Source organism: Onychomys torridus, chromosome 2 (assembly GCF_903995425.1).
Source record: "Onychomys torridus chromosome 2, mOncTor1.1, whole genome shotgun sequence".
Lineage (NCBI taxonomy): Eukaryota > Metazoa > Chordata > Mammalia > Rodentia > Cricetidae > Onychomys > Onychomys torridus.
Window position 1 is genome coordinate 156,421,377 of NC_050444.1, and position 24,237 is coordinate 156,445,613.

General features: G+C 42.5%; 1 protein-coding gene across 1 annotated transcript in view; it reads right to left on the reverse strand.

Moving 5' to 3' along the window:
* LOC118578213 (putative uncharacterized protein C1orf196) overlaps positions 1-24,237 on the reverse strand; it is a 275,201-nt gene that overhangs the window by 18,665 nt on the left and 232,299 nt on the right. Inside the window, exon 2 of the mRNA XM_036178951.1 lies at positions 10,404-10,561. Coding sequence (XP_036034844.1) covers positions 10,404-10,561 — 158 coding nt within the window. The remainder of the gene's footprint in view (positions 1-10,403; positions 10,562-24,237) is intronic.

The window sequence follows — 24,237 nt, forward strand, 5'->3', positions numbered from 1 at the left end:
GCTCTCAGTGGTTCTCAAACTGTGGATTGTGACCCCTTGGGGAGGGGTCATATATCAAATATCCTGTATATCAGATATTTACATCACAATAACAATAGCAAAGTTACAGTTATGAAGCAGCAATGAAATAATTTTTTGGTTGGGGTCACCACAACATGAGGAACTGTGTTAAAGGGTCACAGCATTAAGAAAGTTGAGAACCACTGCCATACATGAACCATGGGCAAGAAGTCATACCACGACAATCATCTGGAGACATTCTTTGGTTATATGGTGGGTTAGTCATTCATGTCCCTATGTCTACCTCTTTTAGTGCTTTCTGCTCCCCCTGCTCTGGTTTTGCTGGTGTGACTCGATTTGACTAATGGGATGAAAATTAATATTGCAGAAAAGAAAGTAGAAAAATTATAAGACCCAGGGGACATATGTGTGAGACAGTGTTTTCTGTATATGACAGAGAAGTTGTATCCACAAAATCTCATTGTTGCCTAAACAAGACCTTAACAATGACAATACCAGCTGACATGCCAACATGAAAGGGCAAAATTTCCTAAGGCCCCTGCTCCTAGATGAAGAGTTACAGGCAATGAATGGCTACTGAAAAGGAGGATCAGTTTTCCCCAGGGATGACCCCCTTGGTAGCTTATCCAAACCCAAATGGTCAGCCCTAAATACATACACAAAGGAGAAACAATAAGTGAATTCAGTGGGTTGTATTTGTGTGTGTGTGTGTGTGTGTGTGTGTGTGTGTGTGTGTGTGTGTGTGACAATAATAACTGAAGAAGAGGTCATGAATTTTAGAGGGAGCTGTGGAAACATAGGAGGAAATAGAGAGGAAAGGGGGAGGGTGGGAATATATCAAGTTTCCGGGTTCCATTCCCAGCACTTACATGGCAGTTCACAATCATCTGTAACTCCAGTTCTAGAGGGATCTGGTGGCTTCTTCTGACCTCTGCAGGTACTGTATGCACATGGTCCATAGACATACATGCAGGCAAAATACTCAGACACCAGACACATAAAATAAAAATAGATGCATCTCAAAAAATGATTAGTATTCTAGGAGCTGCAGAGATGGCTCCACTGTCAAGAGCACTTGTTGCTCTTGTAGAGGACACAGGGTTAGTTCCCAGCACCCACATGCTAGCTCATAATCATTGCAACTCCAGTTTGAGGGGATCCAACACCCTCTTCTGGCCTCCACAGAAGAGGTGCATGCATATGGTGCATAGAGATACATAAAAGTATAACATTCAAACACATAAAACTAAAAATTAAAAAGAAATAATATTCTAGGGCCAGTACAATGGCTCAGTGGGTAAAGGCACTTGCTCCCAAGCCTGATGACCTGAGTTCAATTTCCAGGTCCCTCAAGTGGAAGGAGAAAATCAATGCCCACAAGTTGTCCTCTGAATTCCACAAATATGTACATACACAATAAATAAATAAACAATAGCTGTTGCAAGTGTAAAATATTTTAGGGTATAACTATATGGCATACATTCAGCTCTCTATTTTCTGACTAATAGACAGGAGCCATACATAAAAATAATACTGAGTAACTGACACTTTTAAAAGCCTGATATTGAATTCCATTGTGATGAAAAAGGTACTGGTAATGAAATCACCTCTTAGACCCTAATTCACCCTAATTACATCTTATTACCACTACCATTAATTTACATTTCTAGAGTGTGTGATGCTGAGGAAACAATGTCTTGCCCAGCATGGAACCATAAAGCTCCTAATGCAGGTACATAGTGGAGAGCTGCCTGCTGGCCAGACATATTGTATGAGGCCATGGATGAACTGCAAGCCCTCACCTACAAACCAACCACCTCTGAGTGCAGACAACTTTCCCCAGCCTCCTTCCATGTGTCTGCTTGCCCATGCACCTAATGAGAACTGCATCCTTGCCTGCTTCCCTGTGGACACCAGTAAGCAAAGGATTAAAGGATCTTCTGTTCCTGAGAGGCCAGCTGTAAATTTTATAGTCTTTAAATGAAATGCTAATTCCTAGAATAAGTAATTTACGGGTATCTTTTGTACCATCTCTGGGGATCTATTTTCAGTTACCTCATGGTGTAATACTAAAGAGACAAATTAAAATACAAATACATGCAATAAAGCATAAGGAGAGTTCTCTTTCTCTCATAAACACAGGCACATAAGTACACACTTTCACAAACACAAATATATACAGACACAAACATAAACCCCCAAACACATACAAAAACACAAACATATATATAAGCACTTGCAAATATATACAGACATATATGCATAAACATACAAACACATTCATAAGCAAATATACATAAACACATGCACAAACAAACACATAAACATACATAAACACACATAAATACACATAAGCACAAAGATGCACACAAACATAAGCAAACATAAACACAAAAACACAAAGATATATAAAACCGCAAACATACACATGCTCCTCAGATCTCAATTTAAATGTGATGATGAGAAAGTCCTTGTACCTTACCTAACATACCTTTAAGACAGTTGAGAAACTTATTATTAACTGATTTCATACAGGATCTTGAAGAGCAAGGACCTTGTCTTTCCTCCCTCACAGTCTAGCCCAGTGTCTAGGACACTGGAGGTGTTCAGTGAGATGAGGAAAAGCAGTGGGTTGAACATAAGACATGTTTTAAGGAACATTTATGATCAATAGTGGGCTACAGAGAAAAGGGATTTTGCAACTGGAAGATTTCCATAAATAATTAAAATGTGAACTTTGAATCTAAAGCAGAGCTTTCCAACCTTGATATTACGGGCATCTATGAGTAAATTATTATTTGCTTGGTTGAGCTGTTCTGTGTATTGTGATGAGTGTAGAAACACCCTTGGTCTCCTCCCTTAAGGCGGCAATGGTTGGCCAGTGCTTGTTCTTCCAGAGGACTTGAGTTTGTTTTAGAATCCATCCCAGGCAGCTCCCAACACACACTTTTTAATTTTTTTTAAAAATTGCCAATAACACCATGACCCCTACCCTACTTTCTGTTGTTGTGATATAATTCCCTGATTCCTTGAAAGGGGGGAGGATTTACTTCAGCTCACACTTCCAGATTACAGTCTATGACAGCAGTGAAATCACAGCAGAAGGAATTTAAAATAGCTTGTCACATCACATCAACAGTCAAGAGCAGAGAGAAACAGATGCATGCATGCTCATCTGCTTGCCTGTGCTCAGCTCAATCCTCTACTCTTTTAAGGATGAATTATTCTTTTATTTATAGGTATTATGTTTGTGGGACTGTGCAAGTGCTTGCTATATGTATTTGGTGCTTATGGAAGTCAAAAGGGGCATCAGATCCCCTGGAGTCAGAGTTATAGGTGGCTGTGAGCTGCTCCAAGCAGGTGCTGGGAACCAAACTCAGATCCTCTCCAAGAGCAGTATATGCTCTTAACCACTCAGTCATCCTCTCCAGCCCTGATTTCTCCACTGACATACAATTCAGTATACCCATGCCTAGAGAACTGTACTGCCTTCTGTGGACTGGGTCTTCTCATACCAATTAACTTGTATATTTATATATTTTATGTATATATATATATATATAGATATAGATATATATAGATATATATATATCTTCTTTATATTTATATATACTATATTATATATAGTATATACTATATAATAGTATTATAACTTCTCATATCAATTAACTTAATTCAAACAAGTCCCCACAGGCAAGCCTACTGGTCAACCAACTGTATACAACTCTCCCTGAGACTTTCTTCCAGGTTCTCAGTTGCCTAAGTTGGCAATTAAAGGCAACCATCCCAATATCCAACGACCACCAATCAAGAAAACCTCAACACAGAGCAGATGTTCTCTGGAAGGTAGCAGGCAGACTTATTCTCCTCTCCTCTTAGTTGAGATCATTCATGTAGACATGTTCAACCCACATCCCAGGCCACATGTGACCTAAAGATAGCTATAAATACAATCCAACACACAGTCATAAACATACTTGAATCATCATGATCCTCTTGGCAATGTTTTTGTGGCAACTGCAAAGTTCCCAAGTGTGGACTCTGTTAACATTGTGTCACCTTCATGAGATGAGACGCCTCTGAAAGGGTCATGCTGGAACTGGGCATTATCTTGGAAGTCATTATTTGCTAACATAACAACAGATATCTTGAAGACCCTGAGATATTTGGGGTGTCTTTTATATTCTGCTTGGAGAAATCAGAAAATTGTGTTCTTGGAGCCATAAACCTCGTTGGGGTCTAAGAGTATAGAGTTTAACTTTACTATCTTGTCTCTTAAAATTGACCAAACAATTTTATCAGCCCCAGATAAATATGTTAGTAATAACTGCGATGCTTTCTAACTGTAGCATCGACATAAAATAGCACCCGCAGGCATGAAAAGTGTTAGAAAAAGGAGTCAAATTGAAGGTTACCTCTGTGACATGCATGGCCTGCCTACCTCCCAATGTCTCCCCACTGCAGGGGGTTTGGCAGCTGTTAGGCTAACCTCTCTGTCCACTGACTGGCAAGAGCTGATGGTGACTCTGGTCCAAATCCATCCTCCTCCATCTGAGGCCAGTCTTCAGACAGTTTTCCACTAGCTGATCTATTCTTATTAACTTAGCCAGTGCAGTTTGCTTAAAGCCTTCTCTCAAAAGGAGAAGAAAAACAAAGCAACCCAAACTCTATTCCATCCCAGATACTGGCAGGGTCCCCATCCTGCTTCCCGTCTACCAGGCTTGCGTTCAGCTCATCACCACACCTTCTGATGCTGTGCCGTTCCTCCTTGGAAAGGCACACGCAAGGCCTTGGCACACATGCTTCCCCAGAGATAGAGGAAAGGCAGACAGATGAGAAGAGAGGAGCAAAGCAGAGAAGGACAAGACTAGAGGGAAAAGGGCAGAATATAGAGGAAAAGAAGAAAAAAAGATACACCATTTTATCGTTTTCCCACCAGGTATCTGACTTTCAGTGTGGCTTGAAGGGAAATGCCCCCCACCCCCACTGCCACCACAGGTTCATATGTCTGAATACTTGGTCCCCAGCTGATGGCGCTGTTTGGGAATGTTGCAGAACCTTTAGGAGGTGGGGCCTCATTGGAGGAAGTGGATCTCAGGGGACAAGCCTCCTGGAGGTTGTAAAGCCTGACCCTCACTTCCTGCTGTCCCTCTGCTTTAGTACTATAGATGTGATGTGACTGTCAACCTTGTGCCCTGCTACCTGCCTTCCCCACTGTCATGGATTACTGCATCCTTCTGGCACCATGATAAACTCTCCCTTAGCTTGCTTTTTTCAGGTTTTTGTTTTTTTTAATCACAGTAACAGAGAAGTAACCAAGATAGGTCAAACACAAACATGCTTGCAGGTGCCAGACATGTGGTTTGCTTTTATTTTGAAAGGTTTCCTTGCTTTGTCCCTACATGTGGACCTGTAGGAAGGGATAGTCCTATGGTACATCCTCTCTTAAAATGAATCCTCTATGTTTTAAGCAGGGAGACCATCTGCTTGGGCAATGGAACTTCCCTTAGCCAGTCTCTACCCACTGACCAGCAGGAGCCTTCCATGTGTACGCACATCTGTCAGTCTTTAGAACTCAACCTCCAACAGTAAGACCTTACTTCGAACCTGGCCATCTTCCTGTTTCTCCAAGCATGGCTTCTCCCTTAATAAACAATGACCCAAAGCCTTTGGTGGGAGGGGGCAGAGTTGATGTTAGGAAATTTAATTTGCTGTAATCGACCCCTCTTAGCACGCAGAGTTACACAGTGCGAGAAAAGAATTAATCTCTCCCAGAAAGAATTGCCTTTTTTGCTGTTATGAATCTAATCACTTACGAGGCAGGGTTGGCATTTTGGGTTAGAGGAAGCTCTCAGGAATAAAAACCACCAGATTAGGTTTCAAATGCCATCTGAATAGGGTACTTTATTGAACTAGGGGCCTGCAGACTGCAGATGCCATGCAATGCAAATAGGGGCTCTGTGTTCTTTGGTTCTTTCAGAGACCCACCACCACCATGCAAAGAAACAGTTATGGAATGAATGTATCACCATGGCCTCTTGTGATACCCTGTCCCTATCCCTTTATTCCCATAAGATGCTGCATTCTGTAGAGCAGGCCTGCCAATCATCACTGGCACCCCCATTATACTGGGGGATGTGTCTTCTCCATGCATACTGTTTGATAATCCTCAGAGGTGGGATTTCATAGCACAGCAGTGTGTTTGCCTTTGACATTCTCCTAAGCAGGATTTATTGCCTCCAAAACAGATGTGACTTGAATCGATTATGCCTTGTAAGCACACACTCTCCAAGCAGCCTCCGGGCTCTCTGCAAGACTTCTGTTTCTTTTTCCTGGCTTCATACGATGTGTGGCTGATGTCAGAGAATCTCACCATAATCAAATACTATTAAAAGCCCTGTGTGTCCTGAACTAAGACACGTAGGAAGCCCACCAAGTCAAGGCATGTGGTTCATTCTCTGCTTTTGTCCCACAAAATGCAAACCTACAGACTGATCCATTGATATCATAAAATGCAGAGCCAAAAGAAGGCTGTGCATGCAAGCTACATTAACATTCTATTGATAATCTACTATTGAGCTTAGAATAATAAATAAGTATATCCATCTGTCTTTGGAAGAAAGATACGAAGCAATATGTAAAAATAGATCGAACATAACTGAATTTCACAAGAGTAAATGGGGTGTTCAATAAAGATTCTCACTAAAAAATATGTTTCTGGATGCTTACTACAAGAAAAAAATGTATTTCTGGGTGCCTACTACAAAACTCAAAACTACATTTTGGAGCTGGAGAGACGCTCAGTGCTTAAGAATACTTGCTGCTCCAGCAGAGGATTCAAATTCAGTTCCCAGAATCTATGTCATGAGGCTCACAACAGCCTGTAACTCCAGTTCTAGAGGATCTGATGCCCCCTTATGGCCTCTGCAGATAGTGTACTTATGTGCACACACCTACATACAGACATACATACACATAATTACAAATGAAATAAATCTTTAAATAAATAAATAAAACCACCTATTACCCCAGTTATCCACAAAAATGCCATTTCCTCAGCATCATATAAAATTGGTGACATTAAGCTGAGAAAGAATCACCCAGAGATTCTGTGCAACCCAAGGGGCTGGGATATCACAATTCTATTTGATTTTGGCAAAACTTTTAGAAATTTAAGTGTGTTTGTTTAGAAGTAAAGCTACAAGGCTGATATCTTGAAACTAAACTAAGTACAAGCTACTTCATCCTTTGTAAATCTAAATGACAAGATTTTCACCAAACAGTTTCTGAGCAGAAAGAGGCCTGAGACAAGAGTGTGCCTAGATATCACATGACAATACCTGGCCAACTTCCTGTGACAATTTTCCTGGAGATGTGAACCCAATCCACCTTGATTGTAGAGTGTAGGACTGGAGAGGAAAAGCCATAAAACCTTATTTTATTTGTCAAAATGAGAACATTCTATTTGTGTCAATTCAGGAACAGAAGAAAACGAGACAATAAAATATTCAAGAACCTTGTCAGATGGGATACTTTAACTCCTAATGGAAAAGAAGAAAATAGGAAAGAAAGAGAGAGGAGGAGTAAGGGAAGAAGGGAGGGAAAGAGAGGAAGGAGGAAGGAAGGGATGGAGGGAGAGAGGGGGGAGGGAGGGAGGGAGAGAGGGGGAGAGGGAGGGAGGGAGGAAGGTTACCAATGTCAAGGAGGATTCAAGATGCCAGTTGAACATTTGATGATAAATAATTGTGGTGATATTTTATTTGTACTGAAATGTGATTCTATTTGTATATTAATAAAGTTTCCTTGGGGTCAGAGCAAGCCATAGCAGAAGCTGGGTGGTGGGGGTGCACACCTTTAATCCCAGCACTTGGGAGGCAGAGCTAGGCAGATCTCTGTGTGTTCAAGGATACAGCCAGCATGGCAACACACGCCTTTAATCTCAACACCAACCATAGAAGACCTGGAGGTCAGTACAGACAGGCAGTGACAAGGAGGTCATGTGGTTGGGTTTACAACCAATGAGAAAGCAGAAGAGAAAGTCTATAAAAAAGAAAAAAACACACAGAAGTAGATCTCTGGCAGAGAGGAAAGACAGGTGAAGGGTAAGGTTTTCAGCTCTCAGCTATTGCTCTGACCTCTTGGCTTTTAACAATGAAATTGGCTCTGTGATTCTTATTTAACAAGACGGTTATATCTACATTAATAATCTTAAGCCATGTAAGAAGTTTTGGATTGACATGTAGTAATGGTACATATTTCAGGGTACAGGGTGGTAATTCACAAGGATACAATGTGTATGGCCCAAACTGGGGTAAATAGTATTCCCAGCTTCTTAAGCATGTCATTGTGCTGGGGCATTTCAATCTTCTCTTTTCCAGTTCTTAATAAAACTAGCATGGTTGGACAGTGGTGGTGCACGCCTTTAATCCCAGCACTTGGGAGGCAGAGGCAGGCGGATCTCTGTGAGTTTGAGGCCAGCCTGGTCTCCAAAGCAAGTTCCAGGAAAGTCGCAAAGCTACACAGAGAAACCATGTCTCGAAAACCCCAAAAATAAATTAATTTAAAAAAAAAACTAGCATGAATTCACCAGGTTTGGTGCTGTATGCCTGGAACCCTAGGAGGACTGCTGTGAGTTTGGGGCCAGCCTGGGCTACCTAGTGAGATCCTTCCTCAAAATACCAAAATAATAATAATAAATGTACGAAGTTGTTATGAACGCTATTTACACGACTGGGCTGTGGACTCACTTCTCCATGCCCCTCAAATATGGGGCCTGTTTTCCCTTTGATGTTAAAGGTTTGGAAAAGTTCAGCACTCTGCATTAGCAAATTCAAATGAGAAAAAGAAATGAAGAGGCTTTTATTCTCTGGGATTTTGCAAACTAGAACATACACACTCTCCTTGGGGATTCATTTACACAGTTCCCTGGGCTGCAATGTCAGCTATCGGATTGGGTCCAGGCATTGAGCAAAGCTGTGCTTTCAGGAACAATTTGCTTTCTTTATTCAGTAAATTGCTCTAAATTTCCCCTTTTTTCCAAGCCTTAAAATTGGCTCTTGTGGCTTTAGAAGCCTTCTTTTCTCCCCCAGACAGGCTTGGGAAGCAGGGGAGGCTGAATGGCTGCTTACTCAAAAGAGGGACTGGAAGAATAAGAATTTAAATGAAAGGCTTTGCATAATTTGGGGCACCTTGACAGAGGGGCTCAGATCCCATGGGGCAGCTTCAAACACTGACAGGTGAGGCATGTAGGCAGGTCCCATCAGCTACAGTCTTGGTGAGATGAAACCCAGATTTCCAGATTGATCATAGAAAACAAAACACAAAGCATCACTCTGATAGAAACCAAAGTGGAGAGACCATGGTTCAAAACTCTGCCACTCAGAGCAGAAGGCAGGGAACAGTCATATTGACCTCACTTGTTCAATGGAAAGCAAGCTTCAGAAAAAAGCTTTGGAGGCAAGTCACACAAAAATTTCCCCAAACCAAAGACGATTTCCTAAAAATACTTCCAGACCCCCAAGAAACAGAAATGACAATAAATTCTAGAGCAGTTTGCTTTAACCAAAGAAAAATACCATCCGGCTCTTAAAACACCTGATGTTTGCCCATCAACATATCTGGAGAGACCCACTAACAAAGACAGAAGGAGGAGAAAGATTACTTTTAAATATTTTAATAAAACAGCATATGAGGAGAAACAACATCTCAACCGTAGTGTGAAATGGGCAATTCCCCTGCAGCATATTCACTGCTAGTATCTTCAAATGCTGATTCATTTACTAGGGAGCACATAGGACAGCCCTAAATATTTATCAGCTACTCAGAGATACAGTTTTGGATCAAGTCTTGCTCCATGCCAACACCCTTGCCAGTTTCAATGCCTGCCAAGTTTGTATGGAAATGCATTCTTTCTCTTTCCCAAGACTGAGATGCGCTCCATTCTCAAAGGCAACACATACATTATCTTTAAGCTCAATTACTCTGACTTAAAAACATAGTAAAATCTACTGAAAAACCCAGTCCTCACTGTATCAGAGTGCCTCTTTTTGGTTGTTTATGATAAAAGTGACTGGTGTTTGGTTTTGTAGTTGAACATCCTTGGATATCTTATCCCCCAAATAAAACATTTAAAGAAACTCCAAAGATAATCCCCAAATCCATTAAAGGTATTGTCCAACCTGTGGCCAACAATACCATGAATGAGACCCAACATAAAATCCTAAGCTTGCATACAACATGATAAGAATTTTTGTAATATTTTCATTGTTGTTTTTGGTAATTAAGCTGTGCAATTCTTGAGTATGAACTTTTTAAATGACACTCTCATGTGATAATAACAAAATCCTGGACAACCCTGGACCACCCACCATTGATCTTTGTACCTGGGCATCCATTAAGAGGTGTCTCATCAATATCATAGAGTTCTTCAGTGTCTCTTTCTCCGTGGGTAGAAAGGGGTCATCATCTTCCTCCAGTGCCTTTGACTTGGTGACAATGAAGTGGGAAATCTGGTCATTTAGGGTGTGCAGTGACTGCACAGCTGTGAAAAGACAAAGAAGGAAAAGTAAAAATGGTACTGTAAACTCTTTCTGTGTGTGTGTGTGTGCGCGCGCGCGCGCGCGTGCGCGCGTGTGCATGCGCGTGAATGCGCGCACGCACATACATCTCAGAGAGTATCTCCAACCACTCAGTGCTGGGATTACAAGTGCACACCACCAAACCCAGTTTTAGTTTTAGCTTTTAACTTGGTATGATTATCAGCTTTAATTGTCAACTTGACACCTGGGAAGAGAGTCTCAATGATGGACTGCCTGCCTTGGGTTGGTCTATGAGAGATGGTCTTAAGTTAATTGATGTGAGAAGACCCATCTCACCGTGGGTGTGTGGGTGTAACCATTCCCGAGGCAGGAAGTCCTGAACTGTGTGAGAGCACAAGCGGTGAATGTACATGTGTTTGTTTCTCTCTGCTCTTGACTATGGGTGCCACTATGATGTGACTAGCTATTGGAAGTTCTCGCCTTGATTTCCCTACAATGATGGACTATAGCCTGGAATTCCAAGCTGGAATCAACCTCGTTCTCCTTTAAGTTGCTTTCTGCCAAGGTGTTTCATCACAGCCACAGAAATGAATCTAAGACACGGGCATTTGGGGGATTAAACCAAGATCCTCATACTTGCAAAACAAACAGTTTACTCACTGAGCCATCTCCCTGGTCCCATTACTGGTAACTTTCAATGAGAAACCGATCCATCATTTTCAAGTGGAAAGCAAGGGTGCACACCAGGGACCAACCAGGTAAATGCTGGGAACCTGGATTTCCTCAACAGTTTAACAGCTAGGTTATGTCTGGTGACCACCATCCAAATATTTATCCCAACCTCTATAGAGTTCTTGAAGACACATTTGCCAGCAAAACCAGATGTGGAACCCACTTCATGGAGGACCCAGTTGTCCTGGGGAAGTATAACAAGATAGAGTAGCTGTGTACCATAGATGTGACTTTTTGGTCAATAATCATAAACCAGAGATCCACAGGGCGCCAGGGTGAGGCCCTATGCTAGATTTACCCCTGTGATAAGGCAGGCAGCTGTTTTCTCCCTAAGCAGACGGTTCCGCCATTGAAGTGTATGAAGGGCAGTAGCCATGTTTCCCAACCAGTGCCACAGGCAAGCTGGAAGAACTGTAATTTCTCTGTCATTCCCACACCACTTGCCATCTGACATGTTTCAGTTTGGGACTTGACTCCTTTAGTATTATAGCTCTCTCTCTCTCTCTCTCTCTCTCCTGTGCACTTCATAGGAGCAGAGGTGGATATGAGTGTATATGAGTTTATATGTGTGCATGTGTGTATGGGTATGTGTATGAGTTTAATGTGTGTGCATGTATGAATATGAGTGTGTGTGTATATGAGTATCTATGAGTCTCTGCATGTGCGAATGTGTGTGCACGTGTGTGTGTGTGTGTGTGTGTGTGTGTGTGTGTGTATGTGAGTGTGTGAGTATGTAGGCCAGAGGTTGGTATTAGATACTGTCCTAAGTTTCTCTGTGTTTTCCCTTTTGAGACAGGATCTCCCATGGAACCTGGAGCTCGTCAGTACAGCAAGACCAGCTGGCTCCTTGGTTCTCCCCAGATCTGCTTTCTCAGTGCTACAATAACAAGCACATGTCACCGAGCCTGGCATGTGGGCGCTGGGGATCTAAACTCGGGTCCTCATGCTTGCCTGGCAAACACATTCACCAAACCACCTCCTCGGCCTCCAGAGGTAGTTTTTCATGTTTTCTGCTCTGTCTCCAACACGTGAACTATCAGAGTTCAGTAAACATTGTTGAACTAATTCCTTTATCTTTCCTTAAATTCAAATTCCTCTCCTTATAGACTAGTCCATAATTTTTCAGGTAAACCTACACTTATTAAACCATCAAAGAACAACTCCTTGGCATTCTCAGTAAAGCTACCGCATTAACACAATTCTGAAATCATCCAGAGCCCTGGAAATCATGAGCCAACTCCAACATACAGCTGCAGGCACTTGGCACTTGGGAGAATGTCCTTCTAGCCAAAGGCTGGACACAGGTCATCCTCTCACTGTAAACAGCTAGGAAGCCCAGTGGCTTTATACACAACTGTGTTGCAGAGACAGCGGGGGACATCTGTAGTCCTTGAAATGGTTATTTGCATATAGCTGACATGTGCAACTCTCTACCCCACATACACAATATAAATAAAATTAAAAATTTTAAAGCAAGTGTGTTCTAATATATGCATATATTCTTTTATCTATTTTCATATACATATTATATATATATATACATATTATACATATATATATATATATATATATATATATATATATATATATATATATTACAGTTCCTTCTGTTGAGAAGTGGAGGCTCACACTACCTATGAGTCTAGCTGGCCCCAGTAACAGAACAGTTTCTCTATGATTCCTATGTCCAGATGATATAAGGTCTGGAGTCTCTGGGCATGTTCATTCTGCATGAAGATAGCTGCCATGTAAGATACTTGTCATCAATATTTATTGTCAAGTTGCTAGGATCTAGAATAATCTAGGACACCCCTGGGCATGCCTATGAGGGAATTTCTAGATTGGGTTAATTGGGGTGGGAAGACCCTGAATGTGGGTGGAACCATTCCACAAACAGGGTCCTAGATAACGTAAAAAGGGGAAAAAAACCGAGTTGAGCAGCAGTGTTCTTCATTCTCTGCTTCCTGACTCCAAACACAATGGGACCTTCCATCTCAACTCTTGCCACTGCGTCTTTCCCACCATGATGTACTATATTTGGCAGCTGTGAGACAAAGTAAGTCACGCCTACCTCATTCTCAGGTGTTTTGTCACAGCGGCACACAACTAACACGACTCTTGAGCAATCAGAGACTATATTTCTCCAAGAAACCCACGTGTACAGATTGCATGGAGAAAGGGAGAGATGTTTAGGCAGCTGAAGCTGTCTGTTCATCTACCCATCTACCCATCTACCCATTCACCTAGCCATCTATTCATCTATTTATCTCACCCATTCACCTACCCATCTACCCATCCATTTATCCACCCACCCACCTATCCATCCACCATTCACTTATCCATCCATCTACCTACCCATCCACCCATCCACCTGCCCACCTATTCATCCACCCACTCACCCATCCTTCCTTCTATCCATCCATCCATCCATCCATCCACCTATCCACCTGCCTACCTATTCATCTACTACCCACCCATCCTTCCTTCCTTCCATCCATCCATCCATCCATCCATCCATCCACCTATCCACCTGCCCACCTATTCATCCACCCACTCACCCATCTACCCACTGACTTACTCATCTACTCATTCACCTAACCATTCATCCCAGGTGCCAGATAGGTGGGTGGAAAACTATCTGGCAGGGCAAGAGAAATAACTCAGAGGTTAAGAGAACTTGTTGATTTTGCCGAGACTCTGAGTTTAGTTTCCAGCTTCCATGTCTGGTAGTTCAAAACTGTCTGTAACTCCAGCACCAGGGAATTCAATCCCCTCTTCTGGCCTCTATAAATAGGCACACACATGTGGCATTCAGTCACACAGACACACATACAAATAAAGACAGAAAGATAAGAACATTCTGATGACAGAAGACACAACAAGGAGAAGAGGTAAGGAATCCAAACTCATGTTCATGAGGAATCATATTTGTATTACATCTGCAAGGTCTCATCCACCTACCTCACCCTAAATGCAGTCCTGTCCATGGAGAGTAGAACTGTCTCCTATCCCAACCCATGACTCACAAAACTGAGAGCATAAATATATACTATTTAGTGTAACTCAGTTTTGTGGTGCTTTGTTATGCAGCAACAGGTAACTGCAAAATACAACTGTGATACCTCATAAAACTCACCAGAAGCTATCAATTCCACGGGGACAATAATAGTGCTTTCTCGGTTCATCACCACATGTCTTAGTTACTTTTCTATTGCATGAAAAGACACTATAACCAAGACAGCTTATAAAAAAAGTATTTAATTTGGGAATCACCGTTCCAGAGAGCTAGATTCCATGACCATCTTGGCAGGAAGCATGACAGCAGCCCCTGCAGGCATGGAACTGGAGCATTAGCAGAGAGTTCACATCTTGATCTCCCAGCATGAGGCATCTCCCTCAACAAGGCCACAAGGCCACACCTCCTAATCCTTCCCAAACAGTTCCATCAACTGTGGACCAAGCATTAGTATATTTGAGCCTATGGAGAGGCCATTCTCATTCAATCCAGGACACTATGTTACTGACATTAACCACTGCATATCAGAACAAATAAATAGAGGCATGAAAGAGAAAGGCACTCCACTCTGTCCCCACGCCTCCCTTGTCATCATAGAAATGGGAAATCATACACATTGTTCTCTGTTTGCCCTATAAAACCCTCAACTAAATAAAGCTGTTCTTAAAACATATGACGGATTAGAGACTGGAGAGCCACAGACACTATTCCTCCCTACCTGAGGTTAGGAAATGAGGTCATAAAATCCAGTTTACTTGGTTGATTGTATTGAATGTGAAATGACATTCAATCTGTTGTGTGTTATCTTAGCCCACAAATCTGTAGAAACAGACTTCTTAAGCAGCTTATTTATCTGAAATGTTGTCTGAATCTCCCTGAACACTAATGAGCACTTATTTAGGCTTCTGATATGGATGGCACATTCATAGCTTGATAGAAGGGAAATAATGTCAAGTCTCAACATTCCATGTCATTTAAAAAAGCAGAAGACATGCAAAATTTTCTTAATGTGTTCAGAAGCACCCCACTTCTGCTTTTATGGGTCAGATGGAACACAGAATGTGATGTAATGATGATATGACCTCGAATGCTCATTTTATGCAGATGAGTCCAGATGTCATTGAGATGGGCTTTTGTACTATTTTTATAGAAAAATATGCCTGATGAATCATGTCATGGGGAAGAGCCACTAGCAGCTCCATGGATTTTATGATCTTGTTATTTATATGGTCCATAGATACGAACTAATGACCAAATTTATCCCCATGTGTTAAACAACCTTTGCTTTTCACAGATCTCAAAAGCTATGATATATTTTGCATTAAAATGCTCACCCATTTCCAGTTCTTATTTTAATGGGATCACATTAAATAAATGAAGCTGAAATAATTCAGAATTTTTTTCTTCCCTTTGTTATAATAAAACTCATTCTGCTAGAGATGAGGATGCAGAGAGGTCAGAACTCTCACATGTTGCTGTGGAAAAAGGGTTGACAATGGATCAAGAAATAAGTATAGGATTTCCATATGAAAGGGCAATGTACTCTTAGGCATATAATCAAAGGAATTGGAGGAAGGTGTTTGAGCAAACACTTGCCTGTGAATTGTCACAACAGCATTAGTTAACATAGCCAAAGCTGGAAACTACTCATTCATTGCCCATGAATTAGTGGATGGGTAAACACAATCTGGTATATCCATTCAGAGAAGCATCATTCAGCCATACAAAGGAAACAAAGTACACACCCGGGCTGGAGAGATGGTGCAGAGGTTAAGAGCACCAACTGCTCTCCAGAGGTCCTGAGTTCAATTCCCAGCAACCACATGGTGGCTCACAACCATCTGTAATGAGATCTGGTGCCCTCTTCTGTATACATAATAAATAAATAAATCTTTAAAAAAAGAAAAAATCAGGAGAAATTATATATATATACACACACACACACCCATGCCACCACGTGAATGAACTTGGAAACATTAAGCTAAGTGAAAGAAGCCAACCCCCTAAAGATCCATGTACAAGAACTGTCCATATGGGCAAATAGTGGAACCAAAACATTAGCAGATTCCAGGGAGTCTGGCTGGAAGAAAGGGGAATGACTGCTCAGTACTTAATAAATAAATAAAGGGTTTCCTTTGGGGGATGGTAAGAATATTCAGGGAAGAATTATGGTGATGGATACACACAGTGAGTGAACTAAACACTGCTAAACTGTGCTCTCTCAGAGGTTAGAACAGGAAATTTGTCTATGTGAATTCTACTGCAGTTTGAAAACAAATTGTGAGGCAGGGGATTGCAAGATAAGGAGTATACTGCAGGCTTTATAACTGGTATTTCTCTTATGGTAAGATGAGGAAGGGACCTAAATTTAACCTTAGTACGCACATTGTCAAAGGAGAGAATTTCTCTTGCAAGCTGTCTTCTGACTTCTGTGCATGCCTCATGCCACGCGCACACACACACACACACACACACACACACACACACACACACACTTGCATGTGCACATACATACTAAATAAACGTAAGACGCTAAAATAGAAATTTAAATTTTTTAAATAGGTAATAAAACAACCCTAGAATCAAGGAACTGGTCTAGGGGATAACTGTCAGAAAAGTACTTGTGCTGTAAGCATGAAGATGAGAGTTCACACTCAGAAACTACATAAGGTGTGTTGGCGTGCACGTGTAATCCTAGCACCGAGGAGGAGAGATGAGTGGGTCACTGAGGCTGCTAGCTTACTTAGAAGTTCCAGGTTAGTGAAAGGACCTCAAAAAACAAGTTGGATGGTTTCTGAGCAAAACATCAAAGGTTGTCCTCTGGCCTCTACACACATGTACTATACAGAGAGAGAGAGACAGAGAGAGAGACAGAGAGAGAGACAGAGAGAGAGACAGAGAGACAGAGAGACAGAGAGAGACAGAGACAGAGACAGACAGAGACAGAGACAGAGAGCAGAGTTGTAAGTGAGTGTTGTGACTCTGGGTGAAAGGTATCCTGACTGTTTTGCGAGTCAGGGTGGTTGATACAGGATCTCTTGGGGGCAGAGTTTCTACAGGGAGAAGACTTTCTGTCTAGGGATTGGGTAGTTTTTTCTGCTCAGGGATTGGCTGGTTTTGTGAGTTAAGGGAAGAGATGGCCCTGATTTCAGAGCCAAACTATCTTTCTTTCACTGGGCTTTCTTGGCTTTTTGGTTCTAATCCTAAAGTCAGGGTGTATTTCTTTCTCTGGCCCTGGTTCTGGGGACAAAGTGTGCTTCTTTGGCACTAGTTTCAGAGTCAGGGCATGTTTCTTTGGTTCTGGGTTTGGGGATAAAGTGTTTCTTTCTCTGGCTGGGGTCCCAGATCTAGACCATGTTTCTTTCACTGGTTCTGGGCTCCAGGGTCAGGGTGGGTTTCTTTAGCTGTCCCCCTTTCCTACAATAGTTAACTTGTCATTTTCTTTAAAGGAACAGATTTGCCGCAGAGCTAGTTTAACTATGAAAACAGCTGTTGTGTGTGGCCATGGATCCCACATCTGGCAGCTGAAGTAGCTGAAGCAGGTTCTAAGTGAAATGAACTACAGAGGCAAGAGCAGAGTGAGTGCTGAGGAGGGTGTGTGGTTCACATCTGCACACTAGGAGCTAAAGATGGCCTCCATCTTTGGAAGCCAAGTTAAGGTCAGAAAGAAGCTGAAGGGCAGTCCAGCTCTCCACCATGCATGGAAAACTATACCTGTTAAGACGGTTTGGAAGCCTGAACCTTGGAGCCAGATATCCTGAATTCTAATCTTGCCTCCCTATGACAATCTGGACAGTGATACCATCTCTCTGAGCATGGTTTTTCTCACCTGTCCCTTGAAAATAAGGCCATGACTACTTCATGACCATGAGTATTGAACTAATTAATGCCATTGAGGCACTTACAATTGGGCATGGCCCAGAGCTTCTCTCCATGACAGTATTCAGCTAGGATCTCCAATGTGATTACAGTAGCCACTGCCTAGTTCCTACAAGCCTCCAGGCAGCCTAGTCCTGTCATGGCCATCAGAGTCTATCATGAATCAACAGGGGACCAGTCTGACTATTCGTATTGCTTTGTGGCCACCAGTCCACTATGGTTCCCAACCAACCAACTCCACTCATCCTAGACTGTCCAGTGGTCCACCATAGGGCCTGGGACATCAAGAGAACACAGTGAGTACAGGGAACTCTGAGTTTTATTTTTTGTGTAGTCTGGAATTGAAGAGGCAACCAGAGAGGAAAAATGACAAAGGCAGGGTCAGAAAGATGGAGAGATGGAAAGGACACTGACCTAGACAAGGCCCCTATTTCCTATCCTTGGCTTCATGTATCCTAAGACCAAGCTTCCTCTTGTCCTGACCTTTTGTGATAGATTTTCTATCAGTGTGTGTGTGTGTGTGTGTGTGTGTGTGTGTGTGTGTGTGTGTGTGTATGTGTGTGTTCATATGTGTACACATGCCTGAGGAGATTAGCAGTCAACCTCCAGTGTTGTTCCACAGGAGCTGACCATCTTGTTTTTTGGGGATGGAATCTCTCACTGCCATGAGGCTTGCTGCTTAGGCCGGCTTTCCTGGACAATGAGCTCCAGGGATGCTCCTGTCTCTGTCTCCCTAGCCTGAGGATTACAAGCACATGCCACCATGCCTGGCTTTAGATATAGGTTCTCAGGACTGAATTCACATCCTTCTGTTTATAAAGTAAGTACTTTACCAACTAAACTACTACCCCACCACCCTGAATCCCCAACTCCCTCACTGCTCCTCTTTAAGCTAGATCTGGTTGTGTGCCCAGAGAACCCCATTTTATATAGTTGCTACACAATTTATGATGGGGTAACAGTCTAACAGGTCTATCATATGTAGGAATGCATCAAATACAGCTACCCTATCTAACTTCAGATTCAGCCATATCGTATGCCAATGTCCCTTTCTTGGTCACATGTTTGCTGGTAGCCAGAAATATGACCCAAGAAAAGATCAAAACCCCAAAGCAGGTTTCTACTGAACATATATTACACTCTCAGCATGCTAAGTGTGGGAGAAGTACAGAGTCTCACGGCAGACATTCTCATTTTCACTACTGCTACACCTGCCTTGCTTTTCTCTAGACTTCCAGAATGTTCTTGGCCTTCAAGATCCTCCTGCTTCAGCCTCCCAAGTGCTGGGGTTACAGGTGTATGCCAGCATGCCACTAATAGTAGGTATTTTCAATAAGTATGTTGGTTATATCCAAATAACCAGAACTTGGGAGCATGAAAATCCCTTCAACATTGATATCTATTGCAATACAAACGTAGTGCAAATTGACTTACCAGACACTGTGGGATAATGGTAACTTTTACTTACAGTGACAATCTGCAGCTCAGATTCCTTACTGAATTCTTGTTCCTGAAGGACCCACCTCCATCTTGGGACAGTCCTTACAAACTGAAAATGGTGGACCAGTGGCTCAAAATTCACAGAGGAGAAGATGGAGCACAGGAAATAAGTTGCCCCAGGACACAGGCAGCCAGTGGTGCAGCTCCAATGCCCTTGCCCATGTGGTCTCATGTTAAAAATCACAGAGGAAGGTGCTACACTCTATTTTCACTACTTTGAGATACTCAATAACCCCTTCCTGTTCCCTGCACCCATGGGTGCACCTTCTAGAAAAGCCTCAAGGTCCTGGAACAAGACATGAGCCATGTCTCTGAAGATACGATACAGTGGCTTTAGAGTGTGGCCCTAACTATCCTAGTACCATGTCCCGCGAACTTGCCACTGGGACACCACCATCAGGAGAGACAAAGATTCGAAACAGCTGGCATGGACAATGCTTACTTAGAGCAGGAAATATGTGAGCGGGACCACTCCAAGTAGAGTGGACTGCTGATAACAAGTGGTGTTTTCTTCCTAGAAAGAACCTATAGAGGATGCCACATGGCCTCCTTCACTTTGTGAGGGGTGGGTGCAACACTCTAACTCCTGATGGAAATAGACTATTGATAATTTAGCATGCAAAAGGCAGAGGCAGCCTTATGGAGCTCAGGGGCAAAATCCACATGCAAATGAGATTTGGAACCTCCCAGAGACAACACTGAACTGGGACAGGAGGCTCCCTGCCAGTGGTCCATGCCAAAGGCAGAGGCCAGGCCTGGAGGTGGGATTGCATCTTAAATAGATTTTTGTGGATTTGGAGCTTAACAGCAAGAGTGGCACTGGGGCTAGGGCAGACCATAAGATGGAGCACTAAGACTAGAAACCTGGCTCTTGGGTGCAAAGGGCTGGCCTGAGCACATCGTAGCCAGAGGACAAGGGTCCACTGAGAAACAGGGACAACTCAAGGTCCCAGAGAACTTGGCCAAGTCCACCAGGAAGGGAAGTCAGGGCAGGAACTCAAGGCAGGACCAGAGGCTGTAAAGGAACATCACTTACTGGCTTACTCAGCCTGCATTCTTATACAACTCAGGCCTACCTTCCTATTGGCAGCTCTGTCCATAGTGAGCTGGGCCCTGCCATGTCAATTAGCAATGGAGAAAGTGCCCCACAGACATACCCATAAGCCAATTTGATGGAGACAATTATTCAGTGAGGTTCCCTATTTGGCAAGATGTGTCAAGTTGACAACCAAGATTAGCCATCACAGTGAAAAGTCTTAAGCCATGACAAATATTCTTGGACTGTCAAAAATACTTAAAGCTAATTATGGACAGGGGACATGAGTCCAGATCTGTCTCTCCTCTGATGAACTAACAATTGTGCATGTCATCAAGACAGACACTGTAAAAGGGAAAAGTGATCCTTTTATCAGAATTTAATGTGGAAACATGGGTGCATGAGCCTATCTCATTAAAAGACCAACACTGTGGAAAGCATGCTCACAGACTCCCTGTCCTCACTTTGTTTCCCCCAGAGATCCTCTCCCCATATTAAAATGACTGTGTTTGGAGGTCAACTATCTTTAATACTGAGCTCCTCCTCCTTAAGCTTTAGAGGTACTACTCCTGGAATGCAGGCTTCAGCAGAATAAAACCTGGCACCATGAATAGTGATCTCAGGGCATGGATTCCAGGGTCGTAGGTTTGGAGACATGCTTTCCTCCTTGTCTGCAAATTGCTTCCCTCTGATTGAGCAGCCCCAGAGATAAGAGGCCAGATGGAGATCAGAGGTCAACCTAGCACTGAATCATCACTCAATTTATACCAAATTTCTCCAAAGTATCGAGGTCCTGGCTCTTGGCTGGTTTTCAGGATTATGTGAATCAACTATACTCACATGACAAATCTGGGGTTTGCTGTGAGATAATGCTCTTGTACACTGTAAAGAGTTGTCAATCAAATTGGTTTAATAAAACACTGATTGGCCAGTAGCCAGGCAGGAAGTATAGGTGGAATGAGCAGACTAAGAGAATTCTGGGAAGAGGAAAGGTGGAGTCAGGAGTTGCCAGCCAGACACAGAGGAAACAAAATGAGAATGTTGGACTGAGAAAAGGTACCAAGCCACGTGGCTAAACATAGTTAAGAATTATGTGTTAATTTGAGTGTAAAAGCTAGTTAGTAGTAAAGCCTGAGCTACCAGCCAAGCATTTATAATTAATATTAAGCCTCTGAGTCAATTATTTGAGATGCAGCTGCTGAGTATTTGGGAGTGGCTGGCGGGACAGAAATTTCTGTTTATAAGGGGTGGGGTATGTCCATGTATACTTGTTTCTTGGGTATATGTGTGTCTGTTTACATGTAGGAACCAGAGGCTGATATTAAAGTGTCTTCCTATATCACTCACCATTTTAATTTTTGAGGCAGAGACTCTCCCTGAACCTGGTACTCATTGATTTTGCTAGACTTTTGGGCCAGTTACCTCCAGGGATCCTCCTGCCTCCATCCCACTAGCACTGGGAGGATGGGTGCATGCTACCATACCCAGTGTTTTCCATAGGTGTGGGGATCTGAACTTGGATCACCATGCATATGCTGTAAGTCTCTTATTAACCAAGTTATCTTCTCAGCTCACCAAGCTCTAAAGTTCACTGAGGGCCTATGCTAACTGCTTTTACAAGGTTGTGTGGATGAGGACACCAAAGCTCAACAGAGTTTCTATTGTCATTTTGGAGACAAGGGGGAAAACATTTGATGAGGGTTTTTCTCTTCTCTAAACAGAATGGGCAATTTTCAGACCTACCACCCTTCAGGGGAAAAAAAAAGAGCTGTAAGCTAAGTAAGGAAAGAGGGAGGTGGTAAACCCACAAGCCTTACCCAAGCCCTAGACCTTGTTGTTCTTGGCTAACAGAAAGGATTTACCAACGGAAGCTTCGCTCTCAATTTTAATGACTACCTATGCCATTTAATTACTTCTGGTCTGTTAATATTTTAAGATCATTTTGTTTTATTGCAACTTTCAATGCATTTCAAAGGTCAGCAGGAAACCACTTTGAATCTCAAGTAAGTTCTATTTCTGGATAATAGATTTATGGATGGAACAAGGCAAGCAGTGCCTTGCAGCTTTTCATTTCAGGTGTATTTTTTATAGTTGTTTGAAAGACTGCCTTAAGTGATACAGCCATCTACATGTGGTAGCATGGTGATTAGAAGTGGCTTTGGGGCTAGGGTGATGGCTCAGTAAAGTGCATGCCATGTACATGAGGACCTGAGTTTGACTGCCCAGGATCTATAGGGGAGAGTTGGGAATAGTAATACATCTCAATACCTGGAAAGTAGAGACAGGAAGATCTTTGTGACTTACTGACCAAACTGTCTATCAGAATCAGCGAGTTTCAGGTCCAGTGAGAGACCATGTCTTTAAAAAAAAAAAATGGAGAGGGGCTGGAAAGATGGCCCAGTGGTTAAGAGTATGTATTCTTCTTTCAGGGAATCTAAGTTCAGTTCCCAGAACCTGTGTCAGGGGGCTCACAACTGCTTGTAACTCCAGCTCCAGGGGATCCAACAACTTCTGGCCTCTGCATGCACTGTACAAACATGCATATACATTCATACAAACACACATAGTATTTTATGATCTTAAAAAATATAAGGGGAAGAGTGATTGAGGAAGATACCAGATGTCAACCTCCTGCCTCTATAAATGTGACTAAGACTGACCTGCATCACCAACAGAAAACTTTAGGTATGACAATGTCACTCCTGGGACTAGATCAGGAAAAACTTGTGATTTCTCTTGAAACACTCCCTCAATGAAGTATGGGCTGCCATGCCATGGGACACTCAGACAGGTCATGAAAACTGAGGTTCCTCCAACATGGAGCATAAATTGAGAGGCCTTGTGAAGATGTCATTTCAGAAGCAACTCCAAGCAAGTTAATCTCTTGGACAAGGGCAACTGTGCTGAATTCCTAAGCCTGTGTGAGCTGGCCAGAGCACTCCAAAATTCACCAAAGTGCTGCAATGGTGACACTCATTGTTGTTTAAGTCACTAGGATTTGGAGTCACTTGTGAGATTCCATGGATAAGTAAGAAAGTTTTTTTTTTTTTTCATACCAAGAAGCAGAGTGTCGCCATAGCAAAAATTATTTTTAAAAATAAGTGGTCTTTGAAACATACGTTAAAAAAAAAAAAAAGACAAGAGATGATCTGGGTTGCAGAAGTCAGAGGACTTTGGAGAAGCATGTCCCAGAGTGCCTGACAAAGTCTGTTGGTTCCCAGAGCCTGCAAGTGGAAACTGGGTGATGGTTTAGAAGAAAGTGGAGAAGAAGGAACGCCTGCTGCGTTGTGGCAGCATTCAAAGCATCATCATCTGTAGTCATGTGGAAAGCAGAAGGCCTCTCCAACACCCCCCTTGTCTACCTGGGATATTCACAAATGAACTGTTGAAGATGACTCCTAATTTGTTCTTGTCATTAATGCCAAAGTGCAAGAGGATGCCGACAAGCTAAAAGAAACGCGTTTTTAAAAGGTAGAGATTGGAATGGAAAAAACGTTAGGAAAAGAGGTTTAATG